The sequence below is a fragment of the Neodiprion fabricii genome, chromosome 7 (assembly GCF_021155785.1).
Source record: "Neodiprion fabricii isolate iyNeoFabr1 chromosome 7, iyNeoFabr1.1, whole genome shotgun sequence".
NCBI classification, from domain to species: domain Eukaryota; kingdom Metazoa; phylum Arthropoda; class Insecta; order Hymenoptera; family Diprionidae; genus Neodiprion; species Neodiprion fabricii.
The window spans coordinates 18,387,792-18,407,742 of record NC_060245.1 but is presented as its reverse complement, the minus strand read 5'-3'; the positions used below and the strand labels follow the sequence as shown (position 1 = coordinate 18,407,742).

The window sequence follows — 19,951 nt, the reverse complement described above, 5'->3', positions numbered from 1 at the left end:
AATTTATCTTGTAGAATTTTAATAACATTCATGACCTGAAATTTTAATACGGGGACATTTGCGCACGGTGATTTTACTCATTTTCCATTCACACACAATATACATATACATGATCTTTTTATGCCTCGTGAATATTTTATTCAACGATTATAATCGGTTATAATCCACTATTGAAGAAAAATGTAGATAAGGAATATAGCACGAAAACAATTGTAAAAAAAAATTCAATTATTTGGAAGTAAGGAAAAAAAAAACCGTATCAGTAAGAAAAAGAACAAAAAAAAAACACGTCTGAAATAAAATAACTAATTGTAAAGAGAATTCAAATGAAACTATACAAGACTTTTAACAATGTTACAGCGTTTTGAAACAAATCATGGACATTTAAACTTTTATTCGAGGAATTAATCATTCCTAAAACGTGTTGTACACCTTTCCGTGAATCTTGTAAAATCTCTTGAAATCTTTGAAATCTTCTGAAATATTTTGTAGTCTTGGAAATCTTTTGAAATCCTTATAAAACTTCCGGAGCTTTTGAAATCTTGTGAAATCCTTTGAAATTCTCGAAATCTGGAACCTTATGTAATAGCTTCAAATCTTTTAACGTCTTCGTATTCTTTGAAAATTGTCAAAATCTTATGATATCCATTAAAATCATGTGAAATCTTTGGTAATCCTTCGAAATCATTTGAAACCTTTTGAAATATTTGAAATCATTTGAAGTCTCATGTAATCTTTTGAAGTCTTCTAAAATCTTTGCAAATCTTCTGAAATCTTAACGAATATTTGAAAACTTGTGAATTGAAAAAAATTTTTATTTTTTTTTTGATCTTCAGAAATGTTTTGAAATTCTTGAAATCTCTGTGATCTTTTGAAATCTCTGAAATCTTTTGAAACCCCTGTAATATTGTAACGAGGAGTAAATTGAATCCATGAGTGATTAACCCCTCACTTTTGTTCATAATCTCAGTGTCGTTTGCAGTTTTTATAAATCTCAAAAGATTTATAGATAATGCGAAAAATATTCATCAATAATGAGATCATTAAAACGTATCGATTTTTGGCCAGGAAATATGAAATAAACAATTTCGATTGGTACAGATAATTTATAATCAGGCTAAAATCACGATTGCGCGACTCTCAACTTCTGTACGACATACAACCAGTCCCGTGTTGGGGTGGAAATTTATTTTCACGGTTAACCCTCGGAGGTTTAACCTGACCGTATAAACACAACCGAAGCGATGAACCCAACTGATCGTGAGTTTGAACGTACCGTGGAAAAACAATCGCGTGACTGTAATGGTTTACAAATATATATACAATGAAATAAAACGGTAAAACACGATGCATCTATAACGAGGGTTAAATTTTTCAGGTTATAGAATAATATTACAGGTGTAATAAATATTTTATAGTCACGAAAAAAAAATGTCCCGAAAACATTTCCACAGATTCAAAATAAGAAAAAAATCAACCATTTTTTATTACCCCTAACGTTTTGCTTTGAACCCCTTCAATGGTTCTCGTATTATCGACGCGTGTTCCAAATATTGAACAAAAAATTCAACTACCTGTATAAATAACTTTGCAAAAATAAAAATACCTCGCAATAAAATCTAAAAAACAAGAAAAATTGAAGCCCGATCTTGCGCTTTTTGAGTTTCTAGGGCAAAAGTATCTGTACTAATTTTTCTCGATATTATCAGGTCAAAAAAAAAAAAAAAAAGAAAAACTAAACCTCCCATTAGAGCCGAAATGTTATTTCACATTTAGTTTTACTTCTTTCTGACCTGATCATACTGAGAAAAAATTTCGCCGTACATTCTACGAGATCGAGAAAAATCCTGTGGAAAAAAAAAGAAACAAAAAAACGGTAGAAAAAGTTTTGTGATCTCACTTTGCAGGTAAAACGCACGAAGTGAAAAAGAAAAAAAAAAAAACACAACCATGTTCAACGTCACTTGATCTTTATACTTTTTAACTACGTAATTTTCTGTCCGTGTATAAAATTCGAGAAACGATTCGAAAGTTGTGGAAAAAATATAGCGAGTTAAAAGGTGGTGAAAATTGCGTTTACATTGAGAAAATAGATGCCGAGGAAATTCCGATGTTATTTCTCTTGAAAACTTTCCTTATTTCCCGTGATTTTCATCACACCCGTTACTGCGAATATAACCAAACGCGATAATAAAAACTCTTCGCGTCGTAAAAGAAATTCTATTTCCTTTCATTCGAACTGTAGAGCTACGTAATGTCTTCAGGTTGCATGCATGTGAAAATGAAAAGTACGATTTTCTACCTAAGCGAGAAAAAGTGTTCAATACAAGTACTTTATACAATATGTAAAAAAGGAAGCTTTAAAAGTACCGCTGAAATGTAAAAAATTCTGCAATCATGAGATTTTCATTGAGAATTGTTAAAAAATTTATCCGTGCAATCGCTTCAAGTCTTTGCAATTTTTATTCTTAACGTCGATTTTTCATTCGACTGTCAAAATTCCGATGTGTCTGTATATTCTTAATGGACAAATTTTCCTCGGAACATCAGCTTTAACTTCTTTGTTAAAGACAATGGAGCTGGATATAATGTACCAGCACATTAGTCTGTTGTAAAAAAAATAAAAAATAAAAAAACGATGAGGGAATGACTGTAAAAATAACGGTAACACAACAATAATAATAATAACCGTGCACATTTTTGCGAATATGTAAAAACATAGTTGTAGCATGTCTCGAATTTTTTCCTGCAACAATCGTAAGTTACTCTCTCTCTCTCTCTCTCTCTCTCACTCTATTCCTCTCGTTTGATATTTTATTTTTCTTTTTTCGCCCCAGTTTCAAACTTTTCTTCTATTTTCATTCAACTTTTTGTTTCTCCTTTTTCTTCCGTCATTTCCTTTCTGCACCTTGCTTTGGCGACAATCTAGTTTCGTCTTTTCTTTTTCTCGTCGTTGTTATTCAAGCGACGAAAACTTTGATACCGTCGAGTAACTGTACGCATGCGAACGTGGTGTATACGTGTGTGTTCTTAAAAAGCTTTGCGTAAAGTTGAAAAAAATTGGTATTGGTTAGAAATTTGTTGCTAATCTTAAGTATAATATAAATCAACAGAAATGGACGCAAGTTTGAAATAAAAGTTTTGTCATTTTTTTTTTCTTCCTTTTGATTCCGTCGATGCATTATTATGATTTTTGCTGATGGTGGAAGGTGGTAAAAATTTAAAAAGATTGGGAAATAGAAGAGCCTGCAATGATACCGAATTTTCTGCGAGAACAGGAAATCAGGAAGTTTATAGTGTTAGAAATAGTCAAAACGTAGAAGGGTTGAGTATGTGAGAAAATATATTCTGCGTTTTGTTTTCCTGTAGACTTGACCTTTTTTACATTTCAAATTTTCTTTTTTCGACCTTCAGAATTTTGATATTATGTGAAAATAAATTTTGACGATCTTATTTTATGTCTTTGTTTACTTTGTGCGCTACGTTCTGCTTAGTTCCGACAATTGTATATTATGGGTATTTTATATGCAATTTGATCATTCTAAATTTTGAAAATCTCTGTATCGAAATAGATTTTTGCGTATTTGAAAAATCGATAAGATCGTGACCCTCCGATTTCCTGATTTTTCTACGTTATAAGCATCGTCGTCAGTTCACAAGTTACTTGATTTTTTAAATATACAAATACAAAAAATCTTGAGTATTCACTCTCAAAAAAAAAAAAACAATCCAACCTTTCATGTTTATTTACTCAACCTTCTACTGCGATTTTCGAAACAAACCCTTTTTACTTATTACGTTTCGTTTATACGTGCGGTTTGACGAGAATGCCGAAAACTTTTCAACGACTCAAAGTTCAGCATGCTTTCAAAAGTTCGTGAATTCGTTTCAATGCATCCTTGATTTTCAATTCCCTTACTCTTGTTATTTTTAATATGAAATGACCGGTTCGGTGACTTTTGCGAAATTTTACGGACAAAAAAAAATATTGTTTCGAAGCGAAGATATTAAATATTATATATATGTATATTTACGAGTTTTGTGTTATACATACATATATATATATATATATATATATAATAAGCCGATTGTTGTCATATACAAAATACAAAACTCGTCAGCAGTTTGAGGGGTGATCCGTTTAACCGTGGATTTTTTTATATCCTTTCTCTTTGTTCTCGAACGCTTATCGTTCTCGCTAATAATTCTCTGCATTTCGATTCCGTGGTTAAAAAATTGAAATGTCAACCGTGCGATTGTTTGGAATTCAATTCCTACAGCACGGTTGCATCTCGCTTTCCATCGTGCGTGTGAATTTTTAGAAATTTATAATCTCTGCTCGTTAATATTATTATTATTACTGTTATTATTATTATAATCACGATACGTGAATCGAATAATTTACGATTTGACTTAGGGCTCGGGGTAATTTGCGTTTTATGCGCATATTTATATTCTCAAAAAATAAAAAATAAAAAAAAGCTTTCACTCTCGGCACTTATTCATCACCCCGAATTCAGATTTAAAGCTCGAGGAAAATTAGCCCCGAGCCAGTTTAAACGACTGTGCTAAATTATACCCACAATTTTTGATTAAATTTCCCTCCGTGGTGAAATTCTACAAGAAATTATAGAGACGCTCGGCCCCGTTTCTTGAGGTGAAAATTAACCCAACCGAATGAAATAATGTCCAAGAATTCTTCTTCCAGGCACAATCACTCGTCAAATTTATTTCGAAACCGAAAATCAATCGCGAAATCCGTGCGATGAAATAATTTCGGCTCAATGTTTTATGGTTCTTTTTGATCTTATGTAATTTTAATATGCTTTTCGAAACGATTTGAGAAATTTTTTTGTTAAGGATCAATAATCAATTTTTTTAAAATCAAAATATTTCGTTAAATTTAAATCAACTATATTCAATCGTACGTTTTGTCAATAAATCGTTGATTGTACGATGATCCTCTTATTATTGAAATCCCGATCTCGTTTTACACAGAGTATCGTTTTCTCAAAAACACAACCAAAATTCCGTCAACGTTATCCACGATCATTCGTATCATACTGAAAAAAAAAAAAAGAGAGCAAGAAAACCACATCACCGAAATTTTGTAAATATATTTCACCCCGTTGGATTTTCTTTTCTCTTGTTTCGTGATCGTGCTTCTTGTTCGGAGATCGTTTCGTCAAATCCGAAATTTTGACGTGACATTGATACGACGCCACAGCTGACAGAGTTCGGCTACTTGAGTCATTAGGAGATAATTGAAAGGATATCAATTTCTGATCTCCGCACGTGTATAACCATACGTATAAGCGACGGCATTAGCCTTATCACTTATCTAATAACGATGAATCATCTTCGGCGACAGCGTAACTTGCAGAGCTTCCACCGACTGAGAGCATTAATTAATTAACTCACGTAATACGGGGGATCGAACCTTACATGGGCTGATAGAAATTATGCGTCATAGTTTTAGAAAACCGTAATTTCTTTCCGGAAATCGATTTTGGAAATGGGTTTTTTCTTTCATGCCATATCGTTTTAAGAATTTATGACACTTAGAGTCAGGTAAAAAACAGGTCTCTTTTACAAACAAGGTCTCTTTTAAAAAAAATTTTTCCGCTAATCGAGTTTTTATCAAAGACTTTCGAATATACAAAGTCTTTCTGAGAAATCGCAGCAGTACGTTTGGTTGCCTACCACTCAGGGTAAAAATTATCGGTATTACAGACTTACCGAGTTATCGGTAGATATCGCTAATTTTTTATTACCTATACATTCGAACCTTTGTTTCGGAACTTTTTTGAACCTGATTATAGGTAATATAAATCTATGAATAATTACATCACTGATCCAATGATAAAAATGTATTCATCCTGGATTAAATCGGGAGTCGCAAGAACCTGAACGGTTCCCTAAATTTATTCGTGAATTTCTGAGACTCTTCTCATTTTCGGATGATAAAAGGTACGATAAAGTTACCGGATTTTATCAAGTTTTGAACAAAGGACAAGACCGCAAACTCCGTGACTTACGTCGCGTCGCTCAGGGAAAGCTCGTCTCCTCAGTTTTCCTCAAGCCCGAAAGGGTTGAAGTTGAGGCTTGGCTTGACGCCAAAATACTTGTGAGGTCTCAGGTGGCTCTAAGTTACGTCTAAAATAATCACCTAAGATCCTTGAAGGGTTATAGTTGGCTCCCATAAATAATTCACACATGTTGTTACAACTACGCACATTCACCGTAACGAGCCTTCGTGTGCCTATGAATTCTCGATAAATGAGGTTTTCAAAACAAATATATTAAGCATCAGCTGTGTCTCCCGTAAAACAAGAAGGTAATCTCACTCGAATCCTTTGTTAGTTTCTTAAATAATCATCGATCAAAAATCGTCGTAAACGTTACGTGATACATCTGTACAAAAAACTATTATTATTCGAAAATTATTCCTAATTGATGATTCTTCTGATCTCAAACTTTTTTTTTCACTTTTGGAGGATTTTTGTTTGCTTGAATTATTAAAATAAAAAATAGCACATCTTTCAGAATAATTCTTTATCATTTCGTCGCATGAATTGAACTGATGAGAATAATATAGTATAAGAGCTTCGGAAAGTTTGAATCGTTATACACATTGAAAAAAAAACTCGTTATAAGAGAAGAAATTATAGGAGTAACTTTTTTTTTTTTTTAGATCAAATAATTGACGAACGTGACAAGATCTAAATTTTTCCAATTTGTCAAAAAGTTATAACCAACCGTGGCGGCCCCTTGATATGAATGTTCACTAACTTTTGGAGCTGTGTCAAGTTCGATTTCTCTCTTTAGCCGCGTCGTTTTCTATTTCTTTGTTCTCTTTTTTTTTTTTTTTTTTTGCCACTTCAAATTCAATACTCGGTTTATTCTGACGGAAACGAAAAATTCCTCTGTAATATATTTTCCACTTCGTTAAAGTTTACGTACGGTATATAATTTGATTGAGTCTGGTCAATGCAAGATTTCAAGAATAAAAACACTATGAAGTGACTGGCAATTAGTGCGAAACGTAAAAAATGTTATTGAGACAAATCGAAGGAAATAATTTATCATGAATGAAACTCTACTGATACAAACAAAAAAAAAAAAAAAATCTCAACGTCACGAACGTCGACGTTGATAAACGATGTATAATTCCATAAATGAAATTGATAATTGGCAAGAAAATATGTCAGAATGATACGTAATATCTACGATACTGTTTTGATAATCATTTTTACTTGGTCGAAATGATTTTCACATTTATAATTACCTTCGATTTGAACATTTTCGTACCGATATTATCCTAAAATATTAATACATCTTTTAGTCCTCATCGTGAGAAGAAAGCGTCTTGCTTCCATCATATTGGATCTGCCATCTTGGATTTAAAAATCATCAAATTCTGTCTTCAGATTCGTGATCAGCGACCAAAAAAACCCCCGTGTAACAAAATTCTGGCAAAAATATTAAGTTGAAAAATGTGTAAATGAAAGGGTTGAACAGTTTTTTACACTCTCCTAATTTTAGTTTTAGACGGCAAGGACCGTTAATTTTCTAGGCACACCGTTCTCGGCAGAAAGTAAGCCGGAATCCAAAGAGGAGTGTGTCAATCAATGTGCGCATCTGAAGAACACGAAAGGGGGATGATATAGTTTCAATGTAAACGATATGAATTTGAATATGCAATGGGCAGGTAGCGTGTCTGCGGGGTGGTTAATGACATTAGATATTCAATTAGAGATTAGTTATCCGTTAACTTGTGAGCTGCCGTTACGACGACGTACCTACGCGTGTTTTGGACGCCCTTCTGTACCCAAATTCCTAGGAATATATTACATTACATATACATGTACATATTACTGCTTTACTGCGGAGTTTGCAGTATACAGACTGTTTCCGAAAATACGCAGCAGTATTGCCTACCACTCAGGGGAACAAATATCGGTAATGCAGATTTACCGAGATATCGGTAATGCAGATTTACCGAGTTATCGGTAATGCAGATTTACCGAGTTATCGGTAATGCAGATTTACCGAGTTATCGGTAATGCAGACTTACCGAGTTATCGGTAGGTAGCGTTTTATTTTAAAGACCTTGCGAGTGATTTGCAGCTGCCACTGTTGCCAAATTGTGTCGACTTAGTCAAGCAGTTGTTTCGTTATTTGCAACCTTTTCTGAAGCATTCAGCGATCGCGTTCCGTAGTCACGTTAAAGCGATTGTTTAACGTGACTTAACTAAAGCGATTCTGACTCGGTAGATCTATTTTACCGATATTCTTTGCCCTCGGTGGTGGGCAAACCAACAAACTGCGGGGTTTACTCGGAAACACCTTGTAAAATAAACGTTGTTCAATTATATCGCACTGAAATTATTCATAATCTTGCTTTTTTTACCAAACTTCCAGCTGCTTATTTCAGAAATTTCAGTTCAATTTAACATAATATTGGCTAATTAATTGATTCAAAGTCTGAGCTTTCTTGTTGTATTAAAATTTTTTCCAGGTCCACTTATCCCACTTCATTGTACGATGAATATTTATTCGTTTTCATCTAATTGAGAATTGAAAACGATAATTATACACGTTTCTTAATAATTAAGCTCATCGGGGTGCGACTCCCCGAATGAAGCGCAAGAAAAGAACGGTAATCCTCTAACAAAGCTGCAGTTCAAATATTAGCACAGTACTCTTGATAATTAAGGTTGTGATATGAAGTTGGATCAAGCGTCGTTTTTTGTCGATTTTCCTCGCGCCGTAAATGAGGATTATTAAAAACTCGCCAGAAATTTTCTCCTTCAAGAAAAAAAATAATTCGAGGTACAATTATACAACGATAATAACAATAGTCGTAAAAATGCTGATTATTATTGTAAACTGGAGGCGTGATGAGAAGAAAATGTATAATAATTCAAGAATTTTTTTTTTCCCACTGCTGAAAAAATCGAATATAATTTCCGAAACAACAATTAATATTGAAAAATTATTTTCTTTCCGGATTCGCCGCTCTGTTTTATAATCAACCGTAATTATACCCTGACGGCAAGTCGACGACGAAGAAATAATAATCACTGCAGGCTTAGCCACTCTACCTTATAAGCAATCAATTTTCGGCCTCGAGCGTTTGCCGCGCACGCGTTAATCATTTTAACTAACATTTACTCTTGACAATGTAATCGCGATTCCCGGAAGACACGAGGATTAGCAAAATCTATATACTCGTTGGAGTTTAATTTGTCGCAGACGACTAATCGGCCAGTTACGATATTTTTCTGAAACAATTACCGCAGAATATTTTCAATAACAAATTCACGATGTTCAAATTTTTAATCTCTCGTTAGAATGTTGGACGATTATAAAATTCAATCCCTTTTTCTTCACAGATTAAAAAACAATCTTAATCCGTCTTCGCAGCGATTTTGATTTTTCAATTCTCTAAACACAAACTATAAAAATGTTTTTTATTGTTTCACCAATGGCTATAAAAAAAATTCCAACAGTCAAACAAGTAACAACAAGTTTTCCGTCAATTTTCTGAATTTTTCCATCAATGGATAAATTTTTCATCAATTTTCTGTATTTTTTCCAACGTTACAAATCTTATTTTTCAAATGCTTGTCGAAATATTTTTACTTTTATCCCTGCGATATTCATCGTTCAATTGTAATAAAATTTTGGAGTTTCAATTTCCGTTAACTATTTAATTGTTAATTATATTTTTTTATTTTTCATCTTGCGTCTGTTGGAAAATTATCCGGAAAACAGAACTTACAGATATTCTTGTTCGGTGAGGAAATTCGACGTTCAAATGTACAAACGATGTCCAAACCACGTATTCGTTGAGTCTGCGCATGATATATATATATATATACTTGTAACGTCGATCCACGTACTTCCAACTGTCAGAATAATATACGTTGAGAATGACAAGAGAGACCTCCCAAATACAACCTGTCATTTTCAGACTACCCGCAGCACCCGTATAATATTTACATATGCTGTACACTATATCGAAATTCAAATCTATCACGCCTTACAGCGAATGGGATAAAACTGCTTTTCCTGCATCGATTTCGGGGGTGGGAATACATCGGACAAAACATATATGGAGCATTTTTTCGAAACAGCAAGTAAATTTTACGATAGCCGAATTAATATCCCGTTTGAAAATAAGCCATGCAAAAATCAACTTTTACAAATAACCCATGAGCAAAAATTGACAAAATATTAAATTACATTAAATGAAATTAAATTTCCAATGTTATTTTTGTCATTGGTTACTTTTCTGTGGATCATTTTTGTTCAGATTATTATTTCTGTGGTATTTGGTCCTAGTAACAAATTTTACAGATTATCGATGAATTTATTTATCTCCCGTAGAGGATAAACTAAAATTGCCCGAGGGTCTAATGGGAAAATAATGTAAATGACCGCAAAAAAATAACAAGTCGAAAAACGACCTTTTAGCTCCCTTTCGACGTATTTCCAGTATAATAATTTTACTGCTCTTTCGAAGCCGTGTAAGATTTTTGCTGGTACGTAATGAAAATTTAAGAAACAATTTTATCTCTTTCGCTGCTTCTTTGACTTTTAAAAAACACCGTACATTATTCTACTTTTCACAATTTATTGTTATGTATAAAATAAGAAATAGACTAAAGTAAAACGAAGTGACAATAAAATTTGAAAAATATATGAAAATACTTAGTTTCCTCTCTCTCTCTCTCTCTCTCTCTTTATTTAATTTTGTTTTCTTTCTCTCTTTACCTAATTTCAACTAAACCTACACCTTACTTTCTTTTCTTTGTATCTCCCCTTCAATAAATATTCGTACTAATATCTTATTTTTTTTCCTTCATTATATCCTTGGCCTTTGCATGCCTTACTCAACATTGCACGAGTATAAATAAAATTACCCGCCTATCTATCCCTACAAAATTCACTGAAATAAATTTCCTTTCCATATTACATTCTGCACGATCGATAATTCAATGAACCCACAAAACCATACGAATTTTCCAAAATTGCACAAAATATAACAATGAACGATAAAAGCTGCGCGCAAATTTAACCGCCTCAAAGAAAAAGAAAAAAAAAAAAACAAAAAATCGATCACACGATTGTCCTGACGAAAATTCACCCGGCCCGAAAAAATTCCTTGAACCAGAAGGCTCGTTTTCGTAGCGAAAGTAAAATAAAAAGGAGAAAAAAAGAAAGAAAGAAAAAACGTCATTCGTTTGAAAATCGAGGCCGCACTGAATTGGTGCGCGTTGCGAAAATGGCCGGGTTAAATTCGGAATCACCGTATACCTGGGTATACACGATATGGCCGCGATGCAGGGTGAGTTACGATAAGGGAAGAAAAAAAAAAAAAAAAGAGAGAGAAAAAAAAAGAAAGCGGCGATGCAGTTGACCGGAAGTTGTCAAAGCAGGCAGGAAAAAAATATACTCCGAACACCGTCCACCCCTGTCGTTGTAATTCCCGCGAAAATGTATTTCGCAAATCCGCCTCCCGTGCTGCAAGCAGCAGCAGCAACGGCAGCCCCGAAATCCGGGCTGAGAAAATCGATGAAACCGCGAACCGGCGGCTTTCACTTGTGCTGCAACGATTCGGAATATAAACGCAACAGATACGCGGTATTCAATTTCGTGGGGTGTTTTTCTTTTTCCTTTTTTCATGTTTTTTTTTTTTTTTTTTTTGCAACTCGTCTCTCAACGTTTCATCACCTTTCTTTCAATCTTCAATTCCTTTTTTTGTGCTTCAATTTCCCGTTTTTTTTTTTTTTTTCTGCATTTTTCTGACTCTTTCTTTTCGCGTTTTTTGCAATATCATTCGGTTTCTCGTTATTTGTTTCTTATCTTTCATTTTTTTCATTTTTCTTTCATTCCCTTCGTTCTTCAATTTTCTCTTTCGTACTTTAATATCCCGGGGTGTTTCTTGCCGATTCCTTTTCACTTTTTGATCAATCCTCATTTTGTGTTTGTTCATTTTTTTTTTTTTTTTTCTTTCGGTCGTTTTTTGAATCCTCACTTTCGCCCTTTTCGCGTTAGTCGACTCACGGCGTCCAGATTGGATGGCGGGGTTTTATCCCTGGGCACAGGATCTTATCCTCAGCGTTGTAATTAATTATAAACCTCGTTCTAGCGCAGCTAATTGCTCGATTATGATTCAAGTCACGTTCTTACAGTTAAAACTTGGTATTCTTCCGACTCTTATAAGCATGAGGCCAATCAGCGGCACTCTGCAATTTGTACAAATGAACGTGGAGTAATTTTGGGTGAGTATGTAGAAAAAAAAAAAAAAAAACGAAAAAACTACATGCAATCATACAAATTCTGTCTCAATATTTATAACTTCACATTTATAGATCACTGTTGTTTGTTTATTTCTTTTACGTCTAGTTTTATTTTGCTTACTTTTCCGAGGGGGCGGTTTTAGCTGTTAACAAACCGAAATTAGCGATAGTTCAAAATTTAATTCATAACAGTTTTTCAATTCGGCGGTTTGCAGGTTAACATTTTTGAAATTTTTTTCCTTAACATAAAACTATCGTGGACAAGCTTTTAATAAAATTATTTTCTTCATTGACTCTATGAATTTTCATATACAAAGCCCATAAACTTAACGCTGTATAGAAGAATTTGTGGGGTACAAATTTTTCCATTTTTTTTTTTTTTTACTTCATTTGATTATTCCAACATTAGATTATACCGAGATTAATTTTCTTTGCGCAAATTGTAGACATATTACACTGTATACGTGATATATGTCTTTTACACAAAAAAAAAAAAAAAAAAAAAAAAAAAAACTTGGCGTATTATTCAACGATTTATAGTCCGCGTGGTGAAAGACGCTAAAGAAGAAACCCTTCGATGTAGAAATATGAACCGTTGTTGAATTGCAAAGTAATCTCGATTCAGCGAAGCTACGTGTTAGGGGAACGAGGAATGGGGGCAAAAAAGGATTGAAAAAGTTAATCAAATGCAACTTCGTGGGTCGGTAAGAAATGACGTGTTTTTTTTTTATCCGAATAATAACAATACGTATGAAAGAATTTTTACCGAACATGTGATAAAATAAATGGGTAAATAAATTGTTGTATATTTTTCACGCTACCGAAAAGCCTGGAAATATCGTATTAGGGAATTTATTATCAATCTATCTTAACATTCTTGCACTGCTGTATCGTTACGTTAAAGTTTTCTAAAATTTTTTGAAACCGCGAGAATGTAAAGATAACGAATAAATGGAGTAGAATCTTCAAGATCGAAAATCAGGGGGAAAATACAGAAAAGATTTTTGTTTCCTAATTCCTGAAAAAATTTCCATCTCGACGGTTGGAATAAATTTTCTGAACTCCTGCGCTCTTCAATTGTATTCTGTCGATAAGAAATATTTTCAGCTGGTAAGAAAAGAGTTTTTTTTTTGTGCCGTTAAAAACGTGAGTTTTCACGGAGTGTAAAACGCGGCATTTTTCACAAAAGCGCGAAAAAACTACGTCCCATTTGCTGTTTAGTACGACTGCGCGAATTTCGCAAACACTTTTGTCCATTGTTCATCGGAATGGTACAGATTGTGTGGGAAAACAGCTGCAAGCAACTGAAAAGGTACAATGAAAGTGACAGCCCGAGCATCCCTTATTGTCAGTGTGTACAAAAACACGAATAAAGGGGCGTTGCGTGTTCAATTGCACTCACAAAAAACGCGTCAAATCGACCGTCTCGAAATTCAACACGACGAACTAAATCAACGCTCTGTTATTTCCCTGCTTCTGGTATTATGTATATATATATATTTTTTTTTAATTACTTACGTCATACTTTGGATAAGCTTCAAAAAGTAGAATAGCCACGTGATGTAGAATTTTTAATAACCGTGGAAATCTGTTTTGTTGAATTTTGAAACGTTGGAAGCCGAAATGTAGATAATTCAATTTTGAATCTGCGTAAACAAAGTTTGGACGTCGACAAGTTTTAAAACCTTGGTTGCCAGACTTTTTATAAAAATTTTTACAATTTTACGCAAACCAAGACCGGAAATAGTTTCGAACTAAACCAAAGAAAATTTCGTCACTTGTTAATTTAATTCTGTGAACTCGTGGATGGAAATTTTTACTTCGATCATTCTGGTTTTGCAAATTATCAATGCAGACTTTTTTTTGTTTCCATGCTTCTCTTGGCCTCGTTCTCTGTCAACGGAATATATTAACGCAATTTTAATTGCCAAGTTTTTATTCAAACCAACGACACGATCGAAAGAATGAACAATGAGGACAAAAAAAAACTTTTCGAAAGTCATGATTTTTTATTTACGAAAAAATATAACCATTTTGAAATCCGTATTTTCTAACGTTGAATACTTTTTTGACATCAAAAATTTGGAGTCTTATTTGCTACTCAAAAACACATCGACGGTAAAACCCTGTGATAAAAAATACCGTACGTTTTAAATTGCGGTTTGAAGGTACGGAATAAATTTCGAAAACTCGTTAAATGTTATACTCCTCATTCCTCGAGCGGTAAAATATACGTTATACACGCATAGTGAATTAAAAATCGACAAATGACATGGCAATTTCATCTTCATCTTCCTCGGACTACGTAATCGGCCTCAAAATGTCAGCAAAGAAAAATGATTTTATGAATTATTGAAGTCGAAATACCGTTTCGAGAGGCGCAAAGTGACGTTGAAAAATGTCTATCACAACATTTGCACTTTGGATGACCAAATTATCACGCGGGAATACATATTTGGTTTTTTACAGGCATCTGTAACGACTGAACATTTCCAACTGCGACATCACGAAAGGAAAATTTGGGGCGCTGGATGTGCGTGCACGGAATTACAGGCATGTAGGAATTTTCACGCCTTTTCCTATTACGTATACAGGTTACACAAAAAAATTGTAAAACCGGCTCTCGAAATACGAGCTGAGAAGAACGGCGTTTATATTAGGCACTGGTACGAACATTAAAGTTGAATTGTTCGCAACCTGATCGTGAAAACGTATTTTCCGGAAAATAATCGTAAACTAAACAACCGAGGGGTTAATAACTCCTGAAATACGGTGAACGCCTTTCCGTAAATATTGTCAAGTCTCTTGGAATTTTGAAAAATCTTCCGTAATATTTAGTAGTTTATGAAATCTCTCAAGATCCGAAATTTTCTGATATCTCTTATAATCCACCGAAATCCTTTGAAGTCATTTAAAAAGTATTGCGAACATTGAAATCTTTTGTAATCTTTTGAAATCATTTAAAATTTTTTTGCAATCATTGAAATCTTGTGAAAAATTTTTTTTTTCTTCTAATATTTGAAATTCTAAGAAATTACTTGAAATTATTTTCAAATCTTTTGAAATCTTGTGAAATCCATCGAAAATGTTAAAATTTTGTGAAATATCCTAAAACCAATAGAAATTTCTCGAAATCAATTGCCATCTCTTGAGATCCTCAGTAATCTCCTGAAATCTTGTGAAATCATTTGTAATCATCATTGAAATGTTTGAAAGTCTTTGTAATCTTTGTAATCAGACGTGCACTAAGCTCATAAGTGATTAACCCCCCGGGTGCCATACAAATTTCGAATGGCCCGAAACTCGTTAAGCCGTTAAATTTCACCCTTTTTTCGATCAAACGAAGTTTTCAATGACTATTTTCTTTCGAATAATCGATTAATCAGCACCTTTGATTCATTGTTTTTTCAATCAATCTCCACTTTTGATCAATCTATCACCGGAAATCTAGAATCAGTCGATCGGTCGCACATCGGTTGGAAAAAAAAAGAGAAAAAAAAAAAAAAACTCGTCGCCTTCGATGTCATTGCAAAGTTTAAAACTTTAGCAATTTCTTATACGGCATCTTATACAAGCAATTTCTTTCAATATTTCGTGACGCGTCGCAATTTCTTACACTTTCGTTTTCTTTTTTACATTTTCTTCTCACTCAGAAGCGTCGTGTAATTTCAAAAATCCTTCGCAAGGCCCGTGATATCCTGAGCGGAAGAAAAAAAAAAAAAGAACAAACGTATCCTTTTTTCACATCTCCTTCGCTTCCGACTGTCTCTTCTTTTTTTCATGCCTCGACTTATTCTCCGACAAAAGAGAGACGGCGAGCCTAGCGAAGAGTATTTTCTGTATTTTCTACCCGTGTATACCAAGTCGAGGGAAAATAAAGATGCGAGATGACAACGAGTCCCATGGGGGCGAAATGGAGAATGAAAGGGGGGTGCGCCTTTCCCACAACCCCCGAAACACCTTCCCTTTTACGCGTCGTATTTTACCCCATAACACTTATTCCACGACAGGTATAACGTCACACGGTACTTTTGAGTGTTTCAGGGGAAAGTTTCTCCTTTAAAGAGCCTGCTCGTGATACCCATAATTGAATAATTTAACCGTGAATTTACGTCACGTGTAACGTGTGCACCGTATGTGTACGTAATAACTAAGCTAGACGCGCACTTGAAGAAAGTTATCAGACTTACTAACCTAACCTAACTTAACATAACCTACATTTTAGGGATTCTAGCCTCGGGAGACCAAAAAAGACCGATTAAGAACGCTTTCAATTTTTACCGATAAGTTTCCTACGAAGCGAGCTAATTTTAACGAACAATTGAAATTACATATTTACAGAGTGAATTCCTAACGACTGCACGTTCCGTCGTCTGCTTAAATTTTTCGCGCGCGCACTACGATTCAAAAGTGCGGTTGTGTGGTTCCCAGGGTGACCAACTGTCATAAATTTAGACAACAGTTCGCCGCGATGAGCATAACCTCAAAAATGTTGAAAGTTTTCGGTGGCAATCGTGCTCAATTCACGATTTTCAAAACTTTTGAGGTTAAACACATCAGTTGTTTTTTCTTTCGTGTTATTTGTTAATCTTCTTAGTTAGTCGAAGTAATTCATGAGTAAATGCGTATAACATAAAATTATCGATAACGAATTCGAAGCAGAAAAAAAGACGTGACATATTATTATGAAAAAATACTTTTCGTTTTTGTATATATCAAATTATCATACCCGAAAGCTACGAAAATTTTTCTGCAAAAAAGCAATAAAAACAAATACTAAAATTACAAATAAACGCTTAGATATCGATGTTTGATTTTGAATAAATTTAAATCGTAAAAATTCTTTAGTCAACTAATCAATATGTAATTCGTTTCACTCCACCTCGGCTTAAATATAGTTTAGAAAAGTAAATAAATAACAATAACGATTGATTGAAGAAAAAAAAAATGTATCGAAGTGAAATTCTAGAAAACAGACATCTGAATGAATTAATGACGTTTTTTTATCATTCTGAAACGGCTCGAAATAAATAACAATCGACTCCTAACTCGGTATTAATGTCCCCTCGACAGTTTGGCAGTCTAAATTTATCCTTAATTGGATGTATTATGATTTATACCGATCTCATAATTGGTCTCCGAAAAAAGACAAGTTCGAGACTTCTACGTTCATTTTTTCCACCGTAAATTTTTCAAAGGTTTTTCGAGTGTTCACGAGAATCGGGCAAAGTTCAGAGGCTGCTTTTGTGGGCAGAGTTAACTCTGCTCGTGCAAACCCCGCAAATATGAACCGCTCTCAAAGCTAAACTCCAAAGGTTGTTAAAGAAGAAAAAATCCGACAGGTGAAAAAAAAAAAAAAAAAAAAATATATCACCCACGCCAGTGCGTCTCAATTTTCACTTTTCCCACTGTAAGTGAGAGAAAGATTCGTCCTGCAGAGCCTATACCACAATACATATATACGAGTGTGTTTTCTCGTTCTAGGGTTCAAAGTTTACCGCAGCCTCGACGGAGGAAAATAATGCAGTGGGTCTCTGTCCGAGTCTACATTTTACATAGAACCGCCTATGTATTGTATTATATACACACATAGCCACGGGCATGTAGGCGCAAAGTCTCTTTTCAGAGCGACGCCCTCGACCGTGTGTAATTCATGGTTGATGCAGGTTTCACTCGGTTCACCGGTCGCCAGGGATCTGGCACACTTCGAGGTTCCTGCGTCCTTGTCGCACTCGCAAAACTCCGGTGAATGCAGCAAGTTTACCCCGTTCTTTCGCTCCGCAAGGTCCAAAATTTTTCCCGATATTTTTTCTGGCCGAAATTTTGGTCCAGTCAAAAGAAAGGTCCGAGTTAAAAATATCCAAGATATGGCTGCATTTTTGTGTACAGGGAATTTCGACCCTAAGGAACTCAAATCTCAAGTCACTTTTGACGCTGCAGAGCCGGCGTTTCCAGAAAACAGTAAAATTTGACGGTTTTTGCGTTTTCCTAAAAAACTGCTATCGATTGATGAAAAATTACTTGACCATCGTGTGGACCGAAAAATTCTACGTCGAATTACGTCTTCACGTGTCGGAAATGAAGTCGGATTAACGAATTAAGAAAAAAGAAACTATTTCACCAAATTCCCTAGATTCCGTCGATAAGTAAAATTTCTTTCTTATCAATTTGTTAATCGACTCCGTTTCCGACGTATAAGGACATAATTCGGTGTAGAATTTTCCAATCTACACGATGTTCAAGTCATTTTTCATCTATCGATATGCAGTTTTTCATGATAACTTTCTTGTTTTCTCAAAACGCCGGCTATGCAGCTCAAAAATGACTTCAGATTCAAGTTTCTGACTGTCGGAATTCCCTATACGCAAAAATGCAACCATGTCCCGAATATTTTCAATTCAGGCCTATTTTGACTGAACTATATGGAGAATCTATTTTCGATATTTCGAGAGTGTCTAAAACTGGGACAGAACCAGCAGCCATTTCCTCAATAAAGTCATAAATTTGAAAGTTATGGAAATTCAGGGGAACTTGGATCCTTAAATATTGGTGGAAATAACGAGGAAATAATCGCGATAACGGAAATCGTTGCGAATCACTTTAAATCACACGATTACAGCGTTTAGGAAATTTTCTGGAACGTTTGAGAATTTGAAACAGAGCACTGCAAATTATTGTCAACATTGGAAATCGACGAAAAGTACTCAAAGCCAATGTCAAGGAATTGAAATCATATCGTTTGATTTATCAGATTTCCTGCAACACACAAAATGGAGCAAATTTTCTGTACTCACCGAAATTTGCGAACATCTCGTTCTCCGTCAAAATCTGCACGCCTGCGTTCGTTCTGCGAATAAGAACAATGATTATTATTATTATCAGTATTATTAACTACCACTCCTATGCATAAGTTCATAAATATAACGTAATTTTGAATAAAAAATTTTACGAATTATTTTCGAAACAAATTTCACTAATTTATTCGCAGTTAAGGTTAGTTCGTTACTGATTGTTTGCTCCTTTTTTGCGCTCAATAAATTTCATCAACAAACGAGTTTTGATCATGTCGAAATTCTACGTCAATTACTATAAAAACTAGAAAATATTTTCACTTTAAATTATCATACACAAATGAAAAAATCTAATTCTTCCAATAATTCGAAAACGAATTGCTCCAAATAGAAACTGCATCGAAATTTTCTACAACTTGACTTGTTAATTTCGAAAAACGATGTGTAACAGGACGCAAAAAAAAAAATTGATGAATGAACACAAATATACAAATCAGGTATGACATTTTTTTAAAAACTTTATGGATTCCATGTTAAACATTCGGATAGTTTCTCTACTTATTTTACTCGTTCTGCGGCGCCTCGAAATCTAAAAAAAAAAAAAAAAAAACCTTACTTTAACTGAAATCTAGTTGCTTCAATAATAGGATAGCATTCTTAGCTTGCTATTGTCACAAGGTCTGAAACTTTATGTGGATGTAATCGTGTAGATAATTGAATTATCAGCCTTCTTTCTACGTCGAAGTAACTAACAATCCGATAATTAGGAAGATTTCGCAATTTTCGACATTTTTGTTTTTGTCTTTTTACGTTTTTCTTCAAAGACGTATGAAAATTAAAATTTTCAAA

At 34.2% G+C, this 19,951-nt stretch overlaps 1 protein-coding gene across 1 annotated transcript in view; it reads left to right on the top strand.

Annotated features, from left to right (window-relative positions):
- The window catches only part of LOC124187062 (UDP-glycosyltransferase UGT5-like), a 33,276-nt gene extending 17,271 nt beyond the window's left edge, over nt 1-16,005 (top strand). Inside the window, exons 6-7 of the mRNA XM_046579310.1 lie at nt 3,279-3,289; nt 15,965-16,005. Of these exons, the coding sequence (XP_046435266.1) occupies nt 3,279-3,289; nt 15,965-16,005 (52 nt within the window). The remainder of the gene's footprint in view (nt 1-3,278; nt 3,290-15,964) is intronic.
- The last annotated feature ends 3,946 nt before the right edge of the window (nt 16,006-19,951 follow it).